General features: G+C 45.7%; 1 protein-coding gene across 1 annotated transcript; it reads left to right on the top strand.

The window, feature by feature from the left end:
* Positions 1-21,507, top strand: Gja3 (gap junction protein alpha 3). Its single transcript, XM_048340845.1, has 2 exons — positions 1-28; positions 20,171-21,507. The coding sequence occupies exon 2, from the start codon at positions 20,188-20,190 to the stop codon at positions 21,505-21,507; it is 1,320 nt and encodes a 439-aa protein (XP_048196802.1). The 5' UTR covers positions 1-28; positions 20,171-20,187.
* The last annotated feature ends 3,136 nt before the right edge of the window (positions 21,508-24,643 follow it).

Genomic DNA, 24,643 nt, shown 5'->3' with positions numbered 1-24,643 from the left:
GCCGGGGTGGCCGCCGCGGCTGAGCGGGGTAAGGCGGGCTGCGCACCCCACGGCGGGCGCGGGGGTCCTGGGCAGCTCTGGGCGAGGCGGGCGGCACGCGGCGTCGCAGTCTTCCTGGGGGCGGCTCTGGAGGCCCCCAGGAATTCTGTCGTGGTTCTTCGGGGGCGTTGTGGGGCGCCCCCATTACCCCGGAGCCGGCCTTGGGGAACATTTGCTGGAAACTTGGGGAACAGTTGACCTTCGGTGTCTGTGCGCGCGGAGGCGCCGGCGGAGCACGCGCGCTCCCCTGGCCAGGATGGCCAAAGCTGGGGTGAACTTGTTTTCTAGCTGGAGAGGTCTTCGCCCTGGGTGGGGAGCTGGGGCCACCCCCAGAATGGCAGGCACCGGATCGACGCCTGATCGCAACCACCTGCAAGGGTGCACCCCCTCACGCAGCTGCACACGGTGTAGTGACGGCGTGCTGCCTTTAGCATCGTCCGGATCACAGATAGTGTTGGTTTAGAAACTTTTTTTTTTAAGTTTTTTTTTCTTTTAAAAGAAGTCCCTTTTAGTTCTTTGTGCCACGATCTGCCTTCTTGATCTGTGTTCTGAAGGATGATGTGTCTGTGTTAAGGATCCGCGAAAGAAGGAAAAACGCTTTTAGCCACCGCCTATGGTGATTCTCCTTTTAAGAGACAGGAAACCGAGGGGGACGCAGCGACTTGTTTGCTGTCTGCTCCACCGCACTAGTGGTCAGAAGTCGTCCTATTATGCGGGACTCGTGGCTCGTGTAAATTTGTGACTGGAACCCTTTGTTTGTGTGTGTGTGTGTGTGTGTGTGTGTGTGTGTGTTTTATCAAGGTGTCTCCAAAATAGGCTCTTTAGCAAAGATGGCACGAACCGCTGAGAAGTGAATTGTGCACTGGCCCTCACCTAAAAACTCACAACCATGGGTGACTTGCTATTGAAAGCCCATCCGCACTAAGATAAAATGCATTACAAGACAAACATTAAAAGATTAAAGGGGAAAAAGGGGGGATTCATTTTCCAATGTCAGGGTGTTCAAAGTAAACATCAGCTAATTTGGCACGAATTCCACTGGTTCAGCAGTTGGGTTTCTGTTGAGATAAGCATGGAATAAGGGCAGTGCACGTGTTCCAGTAGTAATTCACAAAGCTATGCCAGGGGGATGTGTTGGGTAGAGCTGTTTGTTAACCAGTCTATGGCTGACAGTGGTCTTAAAATAATGGTAACATTTCATTCTTCGCCAGTAAGAAAAAGAACATACCCAAATTCCCCAAATGATACTCACTTATAAGTTAGCGTTAATTTTTTCTTATAATTTTCATATGTAGGTGTGAAACTTAAAATTAGGTCTTTCTCATATGGACAGCCTCATTCATGTGAAAAAGTAAACTATAATTGACTACTGGTGGCTCATACCTGAAACCCTAGCTACTCAGAAGGCTGAGATCTGAGTGTCACAGTCTGAAGCCATCAGGGGCCAAAAAGTCCGTGAGACTCTCATCTCTTAGCAGAAAGCTGGAACTGGAGGTGTGGCTCACATGGTAGAGCACCATCCTCCAGTGGAAAAGTCAAGCAGGAATGTGAGGCCCTGCGTTAAAGCCCCAATATACTGGCATAGGAAGGAAGAAAGGAAGCGGGGGAGGGAGGCAGGGAAACTGGAAACTGTAATCCTCCCTACACTGAGTAGCCTTTGCAATAAGTTAAAATGATGTCAGGACATTCCAAAACACTGAAAGGCCTCTGAGAGGTAGGTTAGTCCACACAGAAAGCCTGGTTTGTAGGATCTGGCTATGAAGAGACCCAGGCAACCTTAGCTGCAGCTTAACTAATGTGGAGTCTCCCTTTCCCTTTCTAAGCAAGTGTCCTTGAATTTTGACCTATTTGTCACAAATCTGCCAATGCAAAGGGTTCCCCTGAGGCTGAGGACCGTATTTAACTACTTGAATGTCTGTAGTGCACAACACAATGTCACACACATGTGTTTAATAAATGCACACTGGGTTGAAGAGGGGGAAATTCAACACCATACAGGTGACTGCAAGAGCACATTGGTCTGGATAAAAACAATATGACATTGGCAATTTCAGTATATTGCTTAAAGACAGACAATAATGAAGTTTCACTTTAGTTTTCATTCTAAAGATGTGGAAGATTCTCCATCATAGTAACTAGGTTAGTACCCTCCTGTCTGCTTTTAAAAAATTGTGCGACATAAGCTGGGCACGAGTTTGAAGCCGGTCTGAGCAGAAAAGTCTGTGAGACTCTTTATCTACAATTGACCACTCAGAAGTGTGGCTCAAGTGGCAGAGTGCCATCCTTGAGTAGAAAAAGCTGAGTAATAGTATGAGGCCAGGAGTTCAAGCCCCAGTACCAGCACCCAAAATTAAAAAAAACCAAAAACACCACACTACATATCCAGAAGTATAGTTTGGTAATGGTTGGTATGACTTGTTTCTCTAGAATTTTTTTTATTAATTTGAAGAATTAGTGGCTTTTAAAATTTATGTTAACTAATAATAGTATACACACACATATATGTATGAGTATTTTTTATTTATTTTTTTTGCCAGTCCTGGGGCTTGGGACTCAGAGTTTAAGCACTGTCCCTGGCTTCTTTTTGCTCAAGGCTAGCACTCTACCTCTTGAGCCTCAGCACCACCTCTGGCTTTTTCTGTTTATGTGGTGCTGAGTCAGGCACTCTACTGCTAAGTCACATTCCCAGCCCATACTAAATATATATATATATATAGTTGTTGTTGTTGTTGTTGTTGGCCAGTCCTGGGCCTTGGACTCAGGGCCTGAGCACTGTCCCTGGCTTCTTCCCGCTCAAGGCTAGCACTCTGCCACTTGAGCCACAGCGCCGCTTCTGGCCGTTTTCTGTATATGTGGTGCTGGGGAATCGAACCTAGGGCCTCATGTATCCGAGGCAGGCACTCTTGCCACTAGGCTATATCCCCAGCCCTACTAAATATTTTTAATCACTAATTTTTTTCTACTCAGTTTACCATCACCTCAACAAATTATTGCTCACTTATTCATGAAACTCCAATTCCTATTAGGTTTAAAAATCAATTATTTCCCCCCCTCAGAACCTAGATGAGACTTCTGGTTACAGACTGGTAGAAGTAGATTTGACTGAGAAAACTGAGTTACACTTATGCTGCATGAATTTATTTTCTGTAATAAAAGTGAAGACATTTAACCTGTAGCTTGTGTTTGTAATATAAACGGAATAATAAAATGCCATAATTATCATGGGGGATTGTTTAGTAAGAAGAAAAAAAATGTCTCAACTTGGAGCCAGCTATCTGTGACTCACACCTATAATCCCAGCTGCCCAGGAAGTTGAAAACTGAAAGAGGTCCCATGTTCGAAGCCAGCCTGGGATAGAGAAGTCCCCTGGACTCTGATATAATCAAAATGACAGACTGGAGGTATAGCTTAAGTTTTAGAACACCAGCCATGAACAAATAAAGCCAATCAAGAGTGAAAGGCCTTGAGTTCAAACCATGCCGCTGGCTCACACCCACATAATAATACCTGAGCTTACTTTAAAAGTATATTTCTACTTTGTGACGAATGAGCTCATTGGCCTGGTCTTAACATATGGGTCATATTTAAGAAGCTTTATAAAAGGCAAAAGGGCCCCTCTGGAGTCTCATGGAATTGTAAAATTTACAAATACTGTCACCTGGGTTTCTAGCATGTACTGAAGTAGGCCAGAATGGAATATAATACAGAAGCAGCTATTGGAACCAGAACAGCTGGCCTAGTGCATAGCTCCCTGGAGCCATAGGGAAGGAAAGCTGGAAGTGGGAAGTAAGTAGGAAATGATCAGTTTCCTTGATAACTGGGGCACTTTGAGCTGTGCAGCCTTGGGAAGATCTCAATACCCTCTCTGGGCTTCCATGTCCCAGGAAGATAAGCTAGGAACACTTCTTAAGTTGTCCCAGCACCACAATGTTATGATCTCATATTTCCTCCATGGTTAATAAGATTCCTGAATGGAGTCATTTGGGGCTATAGAGAGATGCTACCTTTTAACTGTATTTGATGAGATCACTGCTAGAAAAATGGTTCCCATTTCTTGACTTTGTTTTTGCTGTTGTTGTTTATTTTTTGTTTTGTGTGTCTGTGTGTGTAATTGTGCACACTTGTGCATGCAAGTACTGGGGCTTGACTTTAGGGCCTTCTGCTCTCACTTGGCTTTTTCACTCAAGGTTGGTGCTCTGCCACTGAGCCGCAGCTCCCCTTCTGGCTTTTTGGTGGCTACTTGAAGATAAGAGTCTCATAGACATTTCTGCCCAGGCTAGCTTTGAATCTCAGTCCTCCGATTTCAGCCTTCTGGCTTTCTAGTGTTATAGGCATGAACCACTAACACCTGTCTGAGTTTGGTGTTTTAGACATAATGAAAGCCTGCTTAGAATACCAGTATGTTAAAGCACCCCATCATCTTCCCCCTTTCTAAGCCATTCCTTAGAAAGTGGGGTATTGGTAAAGTTCCATTTTATTTGAAGAGCCGTGACTTCTTTCATAGAGAGCAATTCATAGGTCTTTCACAGAACTTTCTTACAGTGCCGTTTGGCAACTGAGAGATGGGAGGAGAGGGTCCAGTAGGGAAAGGAAGAGGGAGGGCACACGGAGGACAGAGGGGCCAAGGGACAGAAATAGTTGCGGAGGGCAGTGCCTTTCCTACCATGCTTGAACGGTCTGCTTTGTCCCTTAATTAAACTGAAGCTTGGCCAGCTGTTCATTTCTACTTAGGGTTAGAATTCTAATTGTGGAAAGGTGACTCAGTACTGATCTCCAGAAGGAGTATGTATTTCACTCAAGTATTTCAAGAAGAAAGACTGGATTAAAAGTAAAGTGTAATGGCTGGGAATGTGGCTTAGCGGTAGAGTGCTTGCCTAGCATGCATGAAGCCCTGGGTTCGATTCCTCAGCACCACATAAACAAAAAAAGCCAGAAGTGGCGCTGTAGCTCAAGTGGTAGAGTGCTAACCTTGAGCAAAAAGAAGCTCAGGGACAGTGCTCAGGCCCTGAGTTCAAGCCTCAGGACTGGCAAAAAAAGAAAAAAGCAAAGTGTACTGTTGTTTTTCCCTTGTTGAATTTGAAGCATTGAAGACTTTCATTTTTCAAGTGAATACTTTCTTGTTTTTATGCCAGTACATTGGCTTGAACTCAGGGATTCTCGTTCTCTCTTTGCTTTTTCTGCTCTGCTCTTCCACTTGAGCCATACCTCCATTTCCAGCTCTTTGCTGGTTGATTGCAGATAGGAGTTCCATGAACTTTTCTGTCCAGGCCACCTTCCCACCATGATCCTCAGATCTCAGTCTCCTAAGTAGTTAGGGTTACAGGCGAGTGCCACCAGTACCGGCTTGAAGTCGTTTGTTTAAACAACTTACAAGTTGAAATTAGCTCTCAGTGCAACCCGTCACCGTGGGCACCTGGAGGCCAAGCCAAGCTGGAGTCTGAGACCAGAGGATTACCCGAGTGCAAATTCAAAGCTATCCTGAACAACTTAGCAAGACATCGTCCCCCAAAATAAGATAAGCTAAAAGTAGCTCTCACAAAGCTCTTAATTCCAAAGTTCAAAAAGTAACACCGGATTTACTCTCCTCTTTGGCTAGAGACGAAACTCATTTACTCTGTTTACTGTGCTTCGTCAACGTGAAGATGTGGGCATTGGACTTTCCAGTTTCTCATAAACGCTTAAAATCCCCACATGAAAGAAAAAAAATAATAGGAAGGCAATCATATATAGGTAGCTTGCACTATTAAAAATGCTTCCCATGTGTTCTTACTTCATTAGTAATTTGAGTAGAAAAGACAACCGAAGCACAAGGCACTGAGTTCAAGCTCCAGTGCTGTACATGACCACACACACATTAAAGTGTAATTTCAGGGGTAGATGTATAGCTCAGTGGTAAAGCCCCTGCTAACATGTACAAGGCCCCGGGTCTGAGCTCTTATCACTGAAAAAAAATGGGGAGGGGGAGAATTAAAGTGTAGATGATATAAAAATGTTTAACTATCATTTTAAAATTCTTTTGTGTGTCTGGAGATTTCTTCTCTGACAATAAAAATATGTAATCATACTGGTGATTTGAAACTACTAATAAATTGGAACATTCATTTTGTAGTTTTACTAAATCACTTAGTTATAGATGAGAGCATAGCATTCGACTATTTAAAAGTATTTGGACACAGCCAAGTGCCTGTGGCTCATGTCCATAATCCTAACTACTCAGGAGAGCTAAGGATCATAGTTCGAAGCCACCCTGGGCAGAAAAGACTGTGAGACTCTTATCTCCACTAAGCTACTAATAGAGCCAAAAGTGGAGCTGTGGCTCAAGTGGCAGAGCACTAGCCTTGAGCAAAAGAAGCTTAGGGAGAGTACCCAGGTCCTAAGTTCAAGCCCCAGAACTGGCATACAAACACACACACCCCAAAGTATTAGCACATACACTTCTCCATTAAAAATTAAGAGATAAAAATCTCTGAAACAATATTATAGTAAGTATTGCTTATTATAGTATGTTAATATATAATATACATCACATATGTTACATAATATAATAAAATATTCAGTATATATTACATATATTGGGACTGGAAATGTAGCTTAGCAGTAGATGCTTGCCTAACATGCATGAAGCCCTGAGTTCTATTCCTCAACACTACATTAACAGAAAAAGCTGGAAATTATGCTGTGGCTCAAGAGGTAGAGTGCTATCCTTGAGCAAAAAATACAGCTCAGGGACAGCACCCAGGCCCTGAGTCCCAAGCCCCAGGACTAGCAAAAAATAACTAAATAAATTACATATATTATAGTACATAATATATTATGCATTACCTATTTTGTATATTTTATAATAACAGTGGTAAATAAAATTGACGCTAATATCCTTAGAATTTTTTGTAGACTTATTCTGTATGTCAGGAATAACATACATAGAAGACATTGGAGAGAAAAAAGTAAACTTATTGTTTTTTGTTTACTTTAATTTTATTTTTTTTTTTGGCCAGTCCTGGGCCTTGGACTCAGGGCTTGAGCACTGTCCCTGGATTCTTTTTGCTCAAGGCTAGCACTCTGCCACTTGAGACACAGCTCCAGTTCTGGCCGTTTTCTATATATGTGGTGCTGGGGAATCAAACCCAGGGCTTCATGTATATGAGGCAAGCACTCTTGCCACTAAGCCATATTCCCAGCCCAAACTTATTGTTTTTAAATCAAAGTTTTCTTTAAGAAAAGAAAAACTTTCGGCAAGGTTAGTATTTTAAAATCTTCAAATGAGCAGTATTTAGAACCAAACAAAGAAATCCAAGTACAAATAACATAGAGTTAAAACATTGTAAGGGGGGGCTGGGAATATGGCCTAGTGGCAAGAGAGCTCGCCTCATATACATGAAGCCCTGGGTTCGATTCTCCAGCACCACATATCTAGAAAATGGCCAGAAGTGGCGCTGTGGCTCAAGTGGCATAGTGCTAGCCTTGAGCAAAAAGAAGCCAGGGACAGTCCTCAGGCCCTGAGTCCAAGCCCCAGGACTGGCCAAAAAAAAATAAAATAAATTTAAATAAATAAATAAATAAATAAACAAACATTGTAAGAGGGCTGGGAATGTGGCTTAGTGGTACAGTGCTTGCCTAGCATGCATGAAACCCTGGTTTGATTCCTCAGTACTCCATACACAGCAAAAGCCAGAAGTGGCACAGTGGCGCTGTGGCTCAAGTGGTAGAGTAAAAAGAAGCAAAAGAAGCTCTGGGACAGTGCCCAGGCCCTGAGTCCAAGCCCCAGAACTAGCCAAAAAAAAAAAAAGTAAGAAAATATCATTAGTCACTTTATGTCAAATTTGAAATAGAAATTTTCTAAAAGGTGCAAATGATCAAAACTGAAGGAATAGCTGCTGTACATATATGGATAGCAGTTAATGAAACTGAATCTTAGTGAAGTTTGCCAACCACTTCAAAAAGGACATTATTAGCCTGAAACTCTACTATAGAAGATTGTGTGTGTGTGTGTGTGTGTGTGTGTGTGTGTGTGTGTGTATAAGACAGGCAGGCAGGGGCAGACAGACAGACAGGGGATTCTGAGGTTTAAACTCAGGGCCTTGCACTCTTGCTCATCTTTTTTTCACTCAAGACTGGTGCTTTACCACTTAAGTCATGCCTCCACGTTTTGCTGGTTAATTGAGGATAAGACACTCACAGATTTGTCTACTGGTGCTAGCTTCCAGCTGTAACTTTCTCAGATCTTAACCTTCTGAGTATCCAGGATTATAGACATGAGCCAACAGCACCTTACTAAAAGACTTTTTTTTCTGTTCTTTTTGTTGGTCATTGGGCTTGAACTCAGGGCCGGAGTGCTATTCCTGAGCTTTTTCACTCAAGGCTAGCACTCTACTTCTTTGAGCCATAGCACCATTTCTGATTTTCTGGTGGAGATAAGAGATAAGCCTCATGCTTTCCTGCCCAAGCTGGCTTCAAACTTCAGTCCTCAGAGCTCAGCCTCTCGAGTAGCTAGTAATACAGGCATGAGCCACTGGCGCCCAGCACTAGAAGACCCTTACATGAGATTTTTTAGAGTATAAAAATGTTCAAACTTAAAATAGCTTATATGTTAAAATCTGATTCTACTACAAAAAGAGGTTGCAACCAATCTTAGATACAAACAAGAATCCAAAATAAAGTCATAGAAAATTGAATGTTCTCATATACATGAGAGTAAATTATAAAAAAAAAAAGACCCCTATCCAGCAAGGCTAATGGCATCAATTTCTAAGCACAGTAGCTGCTTTATTAAATTCAGAATTCAATCATGCTTTAGAAAACAAAACCATGTTAGTAGCCACAAAAGAGTGGAGGTGAACCTTTTTAGCCTAATAAAATTAAAACAGTTTGATGCTAAAACTTTAGAAGCATTTGTGTTCAGGACAGAAATTCAGAAAAGATGTCACCACATCCCACTGCCTAAAAGTTTTAGTGAGTATAAGAAAAAAAGAAAAGAAAAAGAGCCACATGAGGTGAGATCTGAAGAATCCAGGTTTGAAGCCAGCCAGGGCAGAAAAGTTGGTAAGACTCATTTCCATTTAAGTAGCAAAAAAGTCAGAGTACCAGTCTTGAGTAAAAAGCTAAGCAAGAGTGTGAAGCTCTGAGTTCAAGCCCCAATACTAGCACAAAAAAATGAAAAAACTAAAAAAAGGAAAGGGAAAAGGAAAAGGGAAGGGAAAGGAAAGGGGAGACAGAAGGTCAAATTAGGAAACAGGAGATAAAGTCATACTTAATAGCAGGTGACATTATTGTCTCTTGCTAGAAAATCCAAAGGCGCCTCCTACCAGAATTTTAAGAAAGTTTCCTAACAAGTTTCTGGACACCTGATGAGATACAAACCTGTTTCGGCTGTTTATACTGGTTTATACCATCTCTGGCAACTGCCAAAACCAAACCAACAAAGCAGTGTTCCTAAGTACCAACAATAACCAGTCCAAAGAGCACAAGAATGACTTAGAACCATGCAGGCCAGCTCTACAGCCCCTAGGAATAACCCTGACACATTTGGAGAAAGTTGGGAGACATGTGCTACCAGATACGCAGCACAGCCATCCAAGGGTTTCCACCGCACATGGATGGCAACAGATACAGCCCACGAATGCTCAGGTCCCTGTGTCAGATAGGGTGCAATATTTCATGGAACTGGCGCCCACCCCCATGCATTCTAAATCCTCTCCTGACTACTTACTACACCTGCTGCAGTCTGAATACTACGCAGATAGTTGCTATACTGAATAATTTGGGGAATTATGACACACAAAAAAGGTGCATGTTCAGTAAATACAGTTTTTCTTCAGACACAATTCTTAAAACTTTTTTTTTTGTCTGTCGTGGGGCTTAGACTCAGGGCCTGGACACCGCCCCTGGCTTCTTTTGCTCAAGGCTAGCACTCTGCCACTTGAGCCACAGTGCCACTTCTGGCTTTTTCTATATATGTGGTGATGAGGCAAGCACTCTACCACTGGGCCATATTCCCAGTCCTTAAAATATTTTTTTTTTTTTTTTTGCCAGTCCTGGGCCTTGGACTCAGGGCCTGAGCAGCACTGTCCCTGGCTTCTTCCCGCTCAAGGCTAGCACTCTGCCACTTGAGCCACAGCGCCGCTCCTGGCCGTTTTCTGTATATGTGGTGCTGGGGAATCGAACCTAGGGCCTCGTGTATCCGAGGCAGGCACTCTTGCCACTAGGCTATATCCCCAGCCCCCCTTAAAATATTTTTGAAGCCAGGCTCTTGCCTGTAATCCTAGCAACTCAGGGGGCTGAGATCTGAGGATCCTGGTACAAAGCCAGCCCCCAGGCAGGGAAGTCTGTGAGACTCTTATTGCCAGTTACACACAAAAAGCCAGAAGTGGAGCTGTGGCTCAAGTGGTAGAGTGCTAGCCTTGAGCAAACAAACAAACAAACAAACAAACAAGTGTTGAGTGTGAATTCAGGTCCCAGAACCAGCACAAAAGTAAAAGGAGGGCTGGGGATATGGCCTAGTGGCAAGAGTGCCTGCCTCGTATACATGAGGCCCTGGGTTTGATTCCCCAGCACCACATATACAGAAAATGGCCAGAAGTGGCGCTGTGGCTCAAGTGGCAGAGTGCTAGCCTTGAGCAAGAAGAAGCCAGGGACAGTGCTCAGGCCCTGAGTCCAAGCCCCAGGACTGGCCAAAAAAAAAAAAAAAAAAAGTAAAAGGAAAAAATATGTTTTTGATCTGATGTTAGCTGATAGGGCAGTTGGGAAGGGCCTACTATATGGTCTGAAATGTGAAATCTTGAAGATTACTTTTTTTATTCTTTTACCAGAACTGGAGCTTGATCTCAGAGCCTCACACTCTTCCTTGATTTTTCCTATTAAGGCTGGCTCTCTACCACTTGAGCCACACATCCACTTCCAAAGTCTTGAAAAATAGCTAAGGGATGAAAGATGCTGATGGGAGAGAGTCTTCTCACTAACTAGATAATTAGATATCTAGACAAGACCATTTACCATTGCATCCTGTTTTTGACTAGTTCAAATCCCCATGTCCTACGAGATCCATGCCAAATCAGAAATGGCGAAAACTACTACATGAGGCACCATCACCCCCATTCCAAACCCAAGCAGACATTACCAGTTGAACACAGAACTCTTTCCTGCTAAGCATACTTGTAACTCTCAAAATTGCACTCAGCAAAGTCGCAGACAATTACATAAGGCAAAGACAAAGTTAACTTATGCAGCCTGACTCCACATTAGATGACCTGAAATTAATAAACCCAGTAAGTGTGGTAATCATCAAGTTAGTGTTATAAAAGGGAATCAGATACAGTACTGGGTAAGTCTGACTTGGCTTAAGTCAGGTCTCCCCACCTGTGTGTGAGCTGCTCCAGGACAGGGCTTGGATTGCTTCAACATCCGGTCCTTACCTAGAGAGGCCTTCCTGCAGTGACATCACGCCTTCCTTGTTCTACATCCCCACATCTGGCTCAAGGGAGCCCCATAGAACCAGCTTCTCCCTTCCTGTTTACATCCTCCTAGACTTTTTCATAATCCTCATGGCCTCAATGACCATCACCTTCTGCCAGGCACAAGTGGCTCATACCTGTTACCCTAGCTACTCAGGAGGCTGAGATCAGAGGATCAAGGTCCTGAATCCAGCCCAGACAGGAAGATCCATGAGATTGTCATCTCCAATTACCCACCCAAAAGCCAGAAGTGGAGGTGTGGCTCAAGTGGTGGAGCACCAGCCTTGATCAGATAGCTTAGGGACAGCACCCATGTCGATAGCACCCAGGTCCTGAGTCCAAGCCCTAGTACTGGCACTAAATAAATCAATGACCTTCTTGTGGACCCCACTGATAAAAGTGTTGTCAAGTCCCTCCATCCTCTGTGTTCCTTCTGACTTCATCCTCCGCTGTCCATCATGCATGGTTCTTTTCTCTTAGCAACACTTTAGTTGGGTCTTGTGCTCTTCCTTGACACTCTGGGACTCCTTCTTTAGCTCTGGATCTCTGAACAAGGGCTCTATTTATCTCCACCTACTGTCTCTTTGACCCCACACCTAGACTTTCTTCTGCCCTTACCTCCTTGTCAGACTGGTCACAGAAAAATCATTAGTGGTCCCCTCTTTGTTAGATCAAAGGGCTTTGACTTCATCCTTCCTGAATGCTCTGGAGAGTGTTGATGTGGTTAGTCACCTCTCTTCAAAGCCCGCTGCTGGCTTTCTCAGGGCTGGGCTGCCTTGTGAGGCAGCAGTGGTGGCCTCTGTGGCCCTTTGCCCTCCACCCCCTTCCAGGTCCCATGCACCTGCTGACCCCGTGCTGAGATCAGAAGCTGCAAGAACAACCTGACATTTCTAAACTTGGCAGCTACTCAGGAGGTTAAGGCTGGAGGACCACTTGAACCCCAGACACTGTATCCTAACAATCTCTAGTGTAGTTGGGGGAAGGATTGTGAGTTAAGGCCAGCCTGAGCTACACAGGGAGACTGTCTCCAAAAAAAAAAAGTTTCTGAACTAAATTTCTTCAGACTGAGGGGAACTAGGGATGTGGTCCAATGGTAGAGGTTTTTCTCAGCTTGCACAAGGCCCTAGATTCACTCCCAGCATGGAGAGAGATGGACAGACAGAGAGATTGAAAGAGAGACCGAGAAGTAGAATGGATAGAGAGACACAGAGAGGAAGAGGGGAGGGGAAGAGAGGAGAAAGGGACTGAGGAAAAATGGATAATAAAACCAGCCTGGTACCTGTGGCTCACACCTGTAATCCTAACTACTCAGGAGGCTGACATTTGGGAATTGAGGTTTGAAGCCAGCCCAGGCAAGGAAGTCCATGGGATTCTTTTTGTTTTGTTTTGTTTTGCCAGTCCTGGCAGCTTGAACTCAGGGCCTTAGCACTGTCCCTGGCTTCTTTTTTTTTTTTTGCTCAAGGCCAGCACTCTACCACTTGAGCCACAGCGCCACTTCTGGCTTTTTCTATATATGTGGTGCTGAGGAATTGAACCCAGGGCTTCATTTATACGAGGCAAGCACTTTACCACAAGGCCATAGTCCCAGCCCATCAATGGGATTCTTATCTCTAATTATCCAGCAAAAGCCAGAAACTCAAGGGCCACAAGTGGTAGAGTGCTAGCCTTGAGTGTAAAAGCTAAAGGACAATACTCACGCTCTGAGTTCAAGCCTCCATACCAACTCACAAAGGAAAAAGAAAATCACTGCTTTTCTAACATGGAATCCTCCATCACACCAGGCCACACCAATACCCACCTCCGTGGGGTTCCCTTCTCATTTTCTATCCAGAACCTCCTCCCCTAATCCCATCTCCAGTTCCTCTCTTCCACATACCTTTCCCTAACCATTCATTTTAATAGCATCTTTGTTGGTGAAATCCTTCTGCACTTACATATCCATATAGCTCTCTCATTTTCCGAATTTTCCAATCTCCACAAATTATGGTGTTGGTGGCACTTGAGTTGGCCTTGTACTTGTTAGGCTGTGCCCCCAACCCTATGTCTTTAGGGTTCCCCCCCACACACACAGATGGTCTTGTTTTTCCCAGGGATGGTCTCAGATAACGATCCCCCTATTTATGTTTCCTGTGTAGCCAGGGCCACAAGAACATACTGCTCATACCCAGCTTGGTCATTAAGATGAAGTCTTGCTAGCTTTTTGGCCTTGGCTGACTTCCAATCTTGATCCTCTAATCTCTGCCTCCCGAGTAGCTGAGATTTACAGGCATGAGCCACCACCCCAGCCACAAATAGACTTTAAAAAACAGAGTGTACCTTATTTTTATGGTGTGCTTGAACTCAGAGCCTAGATGCTATCCCTAAGCTTTTTGCTCAAGGCTAGAACTCAACCACTTGAGACACAGTTCCACTTCTGGCTTATTTTTTTTAGTAGTTTAGTGGAGATAAGAGTCTCACAGACTTTCCTGGCTTTGAACCATGATCCTCAGCTCTCCTGAATAGCTAGAAGTGGACCTGAGTAGCAGAAGTGGACCTGTGGTTCAAGTGGCAGAGAGCTAGTCAGCATTGAGCAGAGAAGCCAAGCAAAAGTGCATGGCCCTGAGTTTAAGCCCAAGTGCACTCACATGTACACACACACACACACACACACACACACACACACACAGATGAAGAGCTATCTCATGGAGGTGAATAATGTCTCACATCCAGATAATCTTTAACCCCACAGTCCTCATCACCAGGAGGAGCAATCTTTTTTATTTATTTATTTATTTTTATTTATTTATTTTTTTTTTTGGCCAGTCCTGGGCCTTGGACTCAGGGCCTGAGCACTGTCCCTGGCTTCTTCCCGCTCAAGGCTAGCACTCCGCCACTTGAGCCACAGCACCGCTTCTGGCCGTTTTCTGTATATGTGGTGCTGGGGAATCGAACCTAGGGCCTCGTGTATCCGAGGCAGGCACTCTTGCCACTAGGCTATATCCCCAGCCCCAGGAGGAGCAATCTTAAAGGACCCTGTGGCATAATTGACCAATATGTTGCTATATAGCACATGACCATATAAAGCACTTCTAAACTAAGCACAGTGGCTGAACCCTCTAATCCTAGACATTTAAGAGGTAGATAAAGGGGGATTGAGGTTTGAAGCCAACCCAGGCAAAAAAGTGCATGAATCTCCATCCCAACCAATGGTTGGACATAGTGGCATAGGTCTGCTTTCACAGTTATGTGGGAAGCACGATGGCTGGGCACAGTGATTAGTGCCTATCATCCCCAGCAACCTGGAAAAGCACAAGTAGCAGTCCAGGCTGGCCCAGACAAAAAGCAAGGTCCTAACTTTAAAATAACCAAGGCAGAAAAATACAGGTGGCATGGCTTGCATAGCCAAGTGCAATCCCCCATACCAGCTGGAAAACAAAACAAAACTCAGGTACCTGTGGCTCATACCTGTCATCCTAGCCACTCAAGAGACTGAGTTCTGAGGATCTGAAGAGAGCCTGACAGGAAAGTCCAAGGGACTCTTTATCTCCAATTAAACAGCAAAAAGCCAGAAGTAGAGGTATGGTTCAAGCAGTAGAGTGCCAACCTTGAGAGAAAAAGCCAAACAAGAGTGCAGGACCCTGAGTTCAAGCCCTAGTACTAGCATATGCATGCACATGTGTACATGCACACACATACACACAGATCTCCATTCTTGTGCATTTCACACAGCCAAACCAACTATGCTGAGACATGCAGCCAGAGGCTCTGCAGTGAGTTCCGGGACACATGCCCTTGCTCTTGAAGTCTGAGGGGAGCCTGCTCTATACCCACACATGAAGATTTCTCATTCAAGATCATGAAGTTCCTTCACATTCGTGCCATACCCACAGCCACTGTCAGAGCTAGTGACACCTCCTCAGCCCTTACCTCCTCACGACTGGTCAGTTGCGTGGTTGATTGTGTTTGTCTAGTCTACTGCACTTTCTGTGGCCACAAAGAACAGAAAGGAGAAGAAACCATAATGAACAATGAGAAGCCAATCAGCTACTTTAAAAAGCAACTAGAAAGCTGGGTGCCAATGGTAATCCTAGCTACTCAGGAGATTGAGATCTGAGGATGAGGGTTCAAAGCCAGCCCAGGCAGAAAAGTCCCGGGGAGACTCTCTTATGTCCAATTAACCACTCAAAAAACTGGAAGTAGAGCTGTGGCTCAAAGTGGTAGAGCACTAGCCTTGAGCAGAAGAGCTCAGGGACAGCTCCCAGACCCTGAGTTCAAGCCCAGGACTGACAGAAAAGAAAGGAGGAAAAAAAGGCCTAGAACTTCAAAAATGGAAGTGAAACAAATGTCTGTAATCATAGCTGTAATCTGAGGGTCAAAATTCCGAGCCTGAGCAGAGAAGTCCATGAAACTCTTCTCTCTAATTAGCCACAAAAATATTGGAAGTGTGACTCAAGTGATAGATCACTAGCCTTAAGGAACTTGAGGCCCTGAGTTCAAGACCCAGTACTGGCACAAAAAGTAGAAGTCATGGTTATGACTCTTGAACAATGATAAATATGATATTATGGCAATGCAGAGATGTATACACTCTTGTCATTTGCCATTAGAGCATCAGCTTTTCTTCAAGTCATTAATATATTTAAAACTAGATTTAACTTAATGGATTGATACACATCTCATAGGTATGGATTATATGAAGTACTTGTATTTTAGCAGTTATAAATGAACCATATCTTTTCATTTATACCTGGCTTTATTCCCATAATGACTTTTTTTTGTGTGTGCCAGTCCTGGGGCTTGAACTCAGAGCCTGAACACTGTTCCTGTGCTTTTTTGCCAGTCCTAGGGCTTGAACTCAGGGCCTGGGTTCTCTGTCCCTAAGCCTCTCTGTGCTCAAGGCCAGCACTCTACCACTTGAGCCACAGCACCACTTCTGTATTTTTCTGTTTATATGGTACTGAGGAATCGAACCCAGGGCTTCATGCATGCTAGGCAAGCACTCTACCACTAAGCCACATTCTCAGTCCCTGTCCCTGAGCTTTTGTGCTCAAGGCTCATGGTCCACCACTTGAGCCACAACTCCACTTCCAGATTTGGGATGATTAATTGGAGATAAAAGTCTCATGAACTTTTCTGCCCAGGCTGGCTTCCAACCTTGGCTCTCAGATCTCAGCCTCCTGAGCAGCTAAGATTTATAAGTGCCTGGCAGATCCTAGGCAAAGCACCCAGTGACAGCCTGTGGCATTCTTGTGGGTGGCACTCCAGTGCTCTGAGTGCCATGCCACACCCCATGGTTGCACCCAGTGGCTCTTGTAGAAAGGGCTGCCCCTGCACAGAGTGACAGTGAGACGCCACAGTTGGTCTCCTCACCCTCCTCATCTGATTTGAGGGTAGAACCTGTCATTGACCTGTCTGTGTTTCTCATTGGTGCCCACAATGGTATTTGGGGAGGTTGACCCCCACCCTGCGGCCCTTCAGGAAGATGCCAATGGCACTGTCCAGTCTGCCATGCAGAAGCACCTCCTCCTTCACTGTACCCATACCTCTCGCTTCCAGCACATTCTGTCAATATTTACTAGCAAACATGTGCATCTGAGCCCAATGGGCAGCTGGAAGAAACATTGAATACCTGCACTGGCCTCTTTCAGGCACCTCCAGATGTGCATATCCCTGTGGTGCCTGTAGAGATCCCCAAGGAGAGGTGCACATGCCTGGAAGGGTGATTCAGCCTCAGGATCAAGGCTAAGGGAGGTGGGGCCTACCAGGCCCAGGTTAGAGAACAGACTGTAGTGTGGGGACCCATGGGAGGCCTAGCAAGTGGGGGTTGTAGAGGATGGAGGGAACCTTCTAGAATAAGAGGGCCACAGCTCCTAGTCAGGGTGTGGCCTAGAGAAGAGCCCCAGGGCAGTACTGGGGATGGGTGCTGGCTACCCCTGAGGGAATTGGAGATAAGACCCTAAACTGGAGCTGGTTTCCAAGTTTGGGAAGTAGCCCATACAAGGAATAATGGTTCAATTTTGGCACCTGGATTTTGGTCTCCCAATGGGTTTTTGTTCACTGTCATAGTTCCATCCTATACAGTGATGCCTAACACTGACAGCACCTGCTCAAGGCTGAATGGGAGGGCGATGGGCTTCTATCACCACAGTACATACACTCCCTGACCTGGGCTACCTAGAGAGAAATGGCTTTTGTACTGGTTTTGAAGGTTCAAGGATGTGGCTTGGCCATCAGCTCAGTCCTGATGAGTCCCCCAGTGCCCAGTCATCATGGAGGTACGGTATGTGCTTAAATTAGGAGCTTAAATCCAACAAAGTATGAAAGAGAAAGAAACACTGGGGCTCTGCAGTCTTGTTCAAGGGAGCACGTGCGCGCGCGCACACACACACACACACACACACACACACACACACACACACCATGACCTAAGAGTCTCTCACTGGGCTCCACCCCTTAAAGGTACCACCACTGCTGGAACCACACCTCCAACATATGAGCACTCAAATCACACAGAAACAACACACAGGGGGCCTTTGTGATAATCAGGAAACTGAATACCTGTCCTTTGAGGACAGCTGTGAGGATTAAGAGTTAGAATTGGTTGTAACAAGAAGGGTTCCTTGACCCTCCCTCATAGAAAAGAGTAGATTGTGTCATGAACAGTAATCCAGTTTCTAGAGTAAACACTGTTACCTTCTAAGAACATACAAAGCAGTATCAGTCATAATGAGGGACATGGAGACAATTTGGTATACAAAAAATAGATTTCTCTGACAATCTCAATCACACAAACTAAGTATATTCAAAGAGAATTGACATTTATCTGTTATTATCACTAGCAAGCTAGTAATCAGAGTGGTTTGCCTTCAAATCTATTCAAAAAGATTTGTTTTTTTTTTAAACATTGGAGCTGGAGGCTTACACTTGTAACCCTGGCTACTCAAGAGACTGAGATATGAGGATTGTGGTTCAAAGCCAGCCCTGGTAGGGGAAGTCCAAGAGACTAATCTCCAGATAACCAGCAAAATATACTAGAGTTAGAGGGTGTCACTTAGTGGTAGACTGCCAGCCTTGAGCAAAAAAAAGCCAAGCAAAAGCTCAAGACCCTGAGTTCAAGCACCAGTACTAGGAAATAAAAAAAAAAAAAAGTTCAGCCATAGGGGTTCACACCTGTAATCCTAGCTACTCAGGAGGCTGAAATTTGAGGAGCAAGGTTTGAAGCCAGTCCTGGCAGACAAATCCAAGAGACTCTTTATCTCCAGTTCACTAGCAAAAAGCTGCAAGTAGAGCTGCGGCTCAAGTGGTAGAGTGCCGACCTGAAGTGAAAAAGCCAAGCAAGATCAAGAGGCTCTGAGTTGAAGTCCTACTATCAGCACCAGGAAAGGAGGAGAAGAGAAGGGAGGGTAGGAGAGGGAAAGTAAGGAGAGGGGGGAGGAGAGGAGAGGAGAGGAGAGGAGAGGAGAGGAAAGGGAGAGGAAAAGAGAAGGCACTGTCTGTGCTTACCTTAGACATCTGTGCAGCTCTTCGGGGGGGGCGGTAATTTCCTCACTGTGCAGTGATAATAAGAACACTAAGCTGCCACACTAAGCACTAAGCACACTAAGCATGCCTTCTTCATGAAGGTGGTCAATGGATTCCTTCCCTCCATTGCTGTATATTACCATGAACCCACCATCCCAGTGTGCAGGCTCCTGCCTCTGACCTAACCCTAGCTGAGGGCTGTGCCCCTCCTCTGGTGTGGCCACCCCCGTGAGCCTGATCACCAGCCCAGAACACCAGGGCTCTGGTGGCCTCTCGTCTTCCTCACCTCCTACCTGCAGCTAGATGTGTGTCCCCAGGGCCTAGCACAGCACTGGGGACACACAAGGTGCCCTCCAGTTACTAAGTGACCAGCTGCTGCCGGCCTCACTGTGCTGCACCGGAGCCCTAGTCCTGGCTGGATGGCCACGGCTGGCTTACTCCAGCCACCACCCAGCTACACCTTCCCACCCCCACCACCCCCCATCCTGAAGAGAACACAGAGATGGCACAGGACTGGGGAGGTGATTTCAGTTAGTGGCTTGTTGTTTTCTAAATACAAAGTCACAGGGTAAGAAATCCACTCCCTACCAATTCTATTTTTTTCCTCATAGCCACCTTAGAATAGGTCTCAGTTTGATAGCAATACCAATGAGCCTGACCCTCTGTGGATTTAACCAACAGGACCCACAAATATTTGGAAAGAATGTATCCATATTAAACTTACATAAGATTTTTTTCTCACTATTCCCTAAACATAGAATATAACAACTACTTCCATAGTATCACACTGTATTAAATACTATAAATCAGGTCGAGATGATCTGAGGTTCACACTAAGATATACTTAGGTCCTCTCTCAATACTCCATTTTGTTTTTCTCTTCTTTCTTTTATTATTTGTGTGTGTGTTTGTGTGCTAGTACTGGGGTTTGAACTTGGGGCCTTGCTGCTCTTGCTTGGCTTTTGGGCTCAAAGCTGGCACTCGACCCCTTGAACCACAACTCCACTTCCACTTTTTGGTGGCTTATTGGAGATGAGAGTCTCCTGCATTTGTCTTCCCAGGCCGGCTTCAAACCACAGACCTTCCAACTTCAGATCTCAGACCCCTGAGTGGCTAGGATGACAGGCAGGAGCCATCCACTCGGGCCTAACTCCCGTGCCTCACGCGCCGGTGTTTTCTTCCAGGTTAGGAATCTGGAGCAATGGGCGACTGGAGCTTTCTGGGGCGACTCCTAGAGAACGCGCAGGAGCACTCCACGGTCATCGGCAAGGTCTGGCTGACGGTGCTGTTCATCTTCCGGATCTTGGTGCTGGGGGCCGCCGCCGAGGAGGTGTGGGGCGATGAGCAGTCCGACTTCACTTGCAACACCCAGCAGCCGGGCTGCGAGAACGTCTGCTACGACCGGGCCTTCCCCATCTCGCACATCCGCTTCTGGGCCCTGCAGATCATCTTCGTGTCCACGCCCACCCTCATCTACCTGGGCCACGTGCTGCACATCGTGCGCATGGAAGAGAAGAAGAAAGAGAGGGAGGAGGAGCTGCTAAGGAGAGACAACCCCCACCACGGGCGGGCCCGGGAGCCGCTGGGTGGCACCGTCTCCCTGGACAGACCCCCGGTTCGAGACGACCGAGGCAAGGTGCGCATCGCCGGCGCGCTGCTGCGCACCTATGTCTTCAACATCATCTTCAAGACGCTCTTCGAGGTGGGCTTCATCGCCGGCCAGTACTTCCTGTACGGATTCCAGCTGCAGCCGCTGTACCGCTGCGACCGCTGGCCCTGCCCCAACACGGTGGACTGCTTCATCTCCAGGCCTACGGAGAAGACCATCTTCATCATCTTCATGCTGGCCGTGGCATGCGCCTCCCTGGTGCTCAACATGCTGGAGATCTACCACCTGGGCTGGAAAAAGCTCAAGCAGGGGGTCACCAACCACCCGGGGCCAGAGGTGTCCGAAGCCAGGCTGGGGATGGCCGACCCACTGCCCCTTGTATCTCGCCCTGGCCCGCCTAGTGTGGCTGTGGGCTTCCCACCTTGCTACTCGCACCCTGCCCCTCCCCTAGGACAAGCGGGGTGTCCCTCTGGGATGGCCTCAGCACCAGCAGCAGACTTTAAAACATTCCCTCTGACTGAGGCACAAAGCAGAGCTCACCCAGCCCAGCTCTACCAGGGCCACCACCTGCTGATGACAGAGCAGAACTGGGCCAACCAAGCAGCTGAGCAGCTGACTCCGGTCCGCAAGGCCTCCCCGACAGCGTCCAGCCCCGCAGCCCCCAGCCCCACGGGCAGCAGCAGCCAGCCGCTCCCACAGGAGGCCGGGTCAGGGGGCAGCGGGCCATTGCTGCTGGCAGACGGCAGTGGCAGCAGCTTGGAGGAAAGCGCCTTAGCAGTGACCCTGGAAGACCAGGAGCAGGCTGTGACCACTGCAGCAGAGATGCATGCACCTCCTTTGGTCTCGCTAGACCCCGGCAGGTCCAGCAAGGCCAGCAATGGGCGGGCCAGACCTGGTGACTTGGCCATCTAATGGTGGTCTCTCCAGACAGCTTTATAAATATCCCGATTTCTCAAAACGAAAACCCAAAGTGCAGTTCCCATCAGCAGGTAGAGAGCGAGCCTGCAGTTGAGAGTGTGCTGGAGTTCTCAGAGGCAGAAGATGGAACAGAATGAATCAGGTGTCTGTGTTTAATGCTTGCTGTTTTTAGCACTGTGAGTTAGTGTGGGGGTGACACCAATGTTCCTGAGACTAAGAGGTAGGGAAGTGGGGGTAGGGGGACAGGGTTTGCTGGTCTTTACAAAAGTGCCAATCAGCTGGATTGCTTTGGGGCCTGGGGAGCCCTGGTCTCTGTGAATAACTTGTTCTAGTCTGGTGCATGCGATCAAGCCACAGGTGTCTGTGGCTCTCTGGGCACAGCTGGGGCTTCCATTCCTGAGCCCCACCAGAGCCTCTCCATCCAGCCCAGAGGCCCAGACACACTTAGCTCTATCTCTGGCTCCATACTTTTTAACGTAGGAGTTGAATTTCATTTGGGAGATTTGCCAAACTGTACTAAAAAAAGATTTAAAGAGTGAGTCCATACGATGTCATTTGGGTTTCTGAAAATTGCATGAGAAGTCTGAGATACCAAACTTGAGGCTGCATGACAAGTGACAAAGAGCAGTCACCCTGCAGAGGCAGAGGCCACGTAGGTTGCTAGTGGAAGGCAGGCACGAGAGTAGAGCTGCATCAAAGCCCCCTCCAACAGCCCAGGAATTATTATTTATTATTATTTATTTTTTTGCTGGTGCCAGTACTAGGGCTTGAACTCAAGGCCTGGACACTATCCCTGAGCTTTGTTTTTTACCCAAGGCTGGTGCTCTACCACTTGAGCCACAGCTTCACTTCTGGCTTTTTGGGTGGTTAATTGGAGATAAGTGTCTCACTGACTTTTCTGCCTAGGCTGGCTTTGAACCACAATCCTGAGATCTCAGCCTCCTCAGTATCTAGGATTACAGGCATGAGCCATCAGCACCTAGCTAGGTATTTATTTTTTAAATGCTGTTTGTGCTTTGATCTGAATGGTTACAGGCATGCCTGTTTCCCCCACTTGCTATTTTTTTCAGGAGAAATCACTGTAACTTCGCATACTGACCAAGAGATTGCTAACTTGTCCTAATACAAACTATATAGTCAGGACTTTAAACTTGCCTTTCCAAGAAATCCTTCAACTTCATGAGTCAGCCAGTCACCAAGAGAATGTAATATCTAAAATGAAAGTGTGGGGGAGGGGATTTAAGTGCATTTCAAATACTTGAAGTTGTGAAGTTTCTGAATGAGAAGTTAAAAGTTAATCACTGTTGCCAGGGAAACTATTTATACAGATGAACCAATGATTTCTTTTCATCCTTTCTTCCTTTTTTCCTTCTTTCCTTCCTTCCTTCTTTCCTTTCTTTTTTTTTTTTTTAAGAAAACAGCACAAAATAAAACACTTCAAGTTTCCTAACCATTCTTTGTGGGCAGCCTGTTTGCTTTCCAAGGTACAAATAAAAATGTCTGGGTTTTACTGCCTGTGTAACAGCGTGTGCTGACTGTTGGGTGTCCCCCACCCCCACCCCACCACCACACACACACAAGAGCTGTCCTGGCAGGAAGGCTAGCCACGTGTGTGGGCATGGCTGAAAGGTAGCAGGGTTTGCTGTATAGGCACACACTGTTGTAGGGTCTTAATCACTGTTTATAAACCGGCTTGTCTCCACTTAACACTTTTCACCATGTTCAACTTCCATTGATTATCAGTAGTCCTTGATCAGCACTTGCTTTTGTTTTTCGATTTTGTTATTATTACTATTATTTTGTGCTGGTACTAGCGCTTGAACTTAAGGCCTAGGTTATGTTCTATAGCTTTTGTGCTCAAGCCTGGCACTCTCCCAGTAGTTTTGGTAGTTAATTAAGGAAGAGAGTCTCACAGATTTTGTTGCCTGGGCTATCTTTGTACCATGATCCTCAGATCTCAGCCTCTTGGGTAGCCAGGATTACAGGCGTGAGCCGCTGGCTCATTAATCTCCTAACAGTTTATTTGAGGCCACACTTCACAACATAGTTTTTGTTTTGTATCATAAAGGGTGAGCCACTTAACAGTCTGATGAAGAGTGGGATTTCCAATGCTCAGGTTCATATGTACAACTAATTTTGGACAAATCACAAACACAGTTCACTAAAACATTCTGCTTGGAGCATCACATGGGTTTGCAAAATACTAGTTTTCCATTCATGTCCTCATAGCACAATTCAGCTCTTTGAATAGTTCCTTATTTCCCTCACCAGGTGTGTATGTAGACCTTTCTAGGTATATAATTTGTCCAACTCCTCACATGTAATGGAGGCCTAAATGTTAAGGTCTTCTGTGTAAAAGGCTTTGAGGAAATTCTAGTACACAGAGTGCTCTGAGCGAGTTTTGATTCTTTTAGAAAATGCAGTGGCAGTCATGAGAAAGCCCAGTACAATGCACAAGGTGGGATGTGGGTACTTACTTAGCTCTTTGGCTGCTACCCTAGTAAATGTTAACTATGATAACATGCTTTGTGTTGATCCACTGTGTGTGTGTGTGTGTGTGTGTGTGTGTGTGTGCGCGCGCGCGTGCTGGTCCTGGGGCTTGAACTCAGGGCCTAGCTGCTTTCCCTTAGCTTTTTTCACTCAAGGCTGGTATATGATCATGTGACCCAAAGCTCCACTTCTGACTTTTTGCTGGTTAATTGGAGATAAGAATCTCACAGACTTTTCTACCTGAGCTGGTATCAAATCATGATAAGTGAGAAACTCTTAATTGTATTTGCTTTTTATACTTCTAAATGGAATTCTATTACAATAAATTCATGAAGATGTCAGGATTGTTGGATTGACTAGAGTCTCATAGGCCTGTTTCATACATGGGTAGGAATGGAAAGTTAGAGTCACCTACTTAGCAAAGCACTAAATCTACTTTGTGTTGTCAGATGCAGTGCTGGTACTTGAGGTATTTTGACTTGGAAAGCCAAGTTCCTCACCTCTTATGGGCAGTCTGGAATTGTTCCACAATTAACCATCATTTTAAGCATTGAAATAAGCAATAAAAATAGAAATTGTTCTTCCGGTGGACAGGATTCCACACGTAGTTTTTCCTAGCCTATTGATTTAGAAATTTCAC

The sequence above is a fragment of the Perognathus longimembris genome, chromosome 3 (assembly GCF_023159225.1).
Source record: "Perognathus longimembris pacificus isolate PPM17 chromosome 3, ASM2315922v1, whole genome shotgun sequence".
In the NCBI taxonomy this organism is placed as follows: domain Eukaryota; kingdom Metazoa; phylum Chordata; class Mammalia; order Rodentia; family Heteromyidae; genus Perognathus; species Perognathus longimembris.
This window is presented reverse-complemented; position numbering and strand designations above follow the sequence as displayed.

What these genes read in the sequence shown, in the direction of transcription:
- Gja3 (XM_048340845.1), top strand. Translation starts at nt 20,188, where the DNA reads ATGGGCGACTGGAGCTTTCTGGGGCGACTCCTAGAGAACGCGCAGGAG.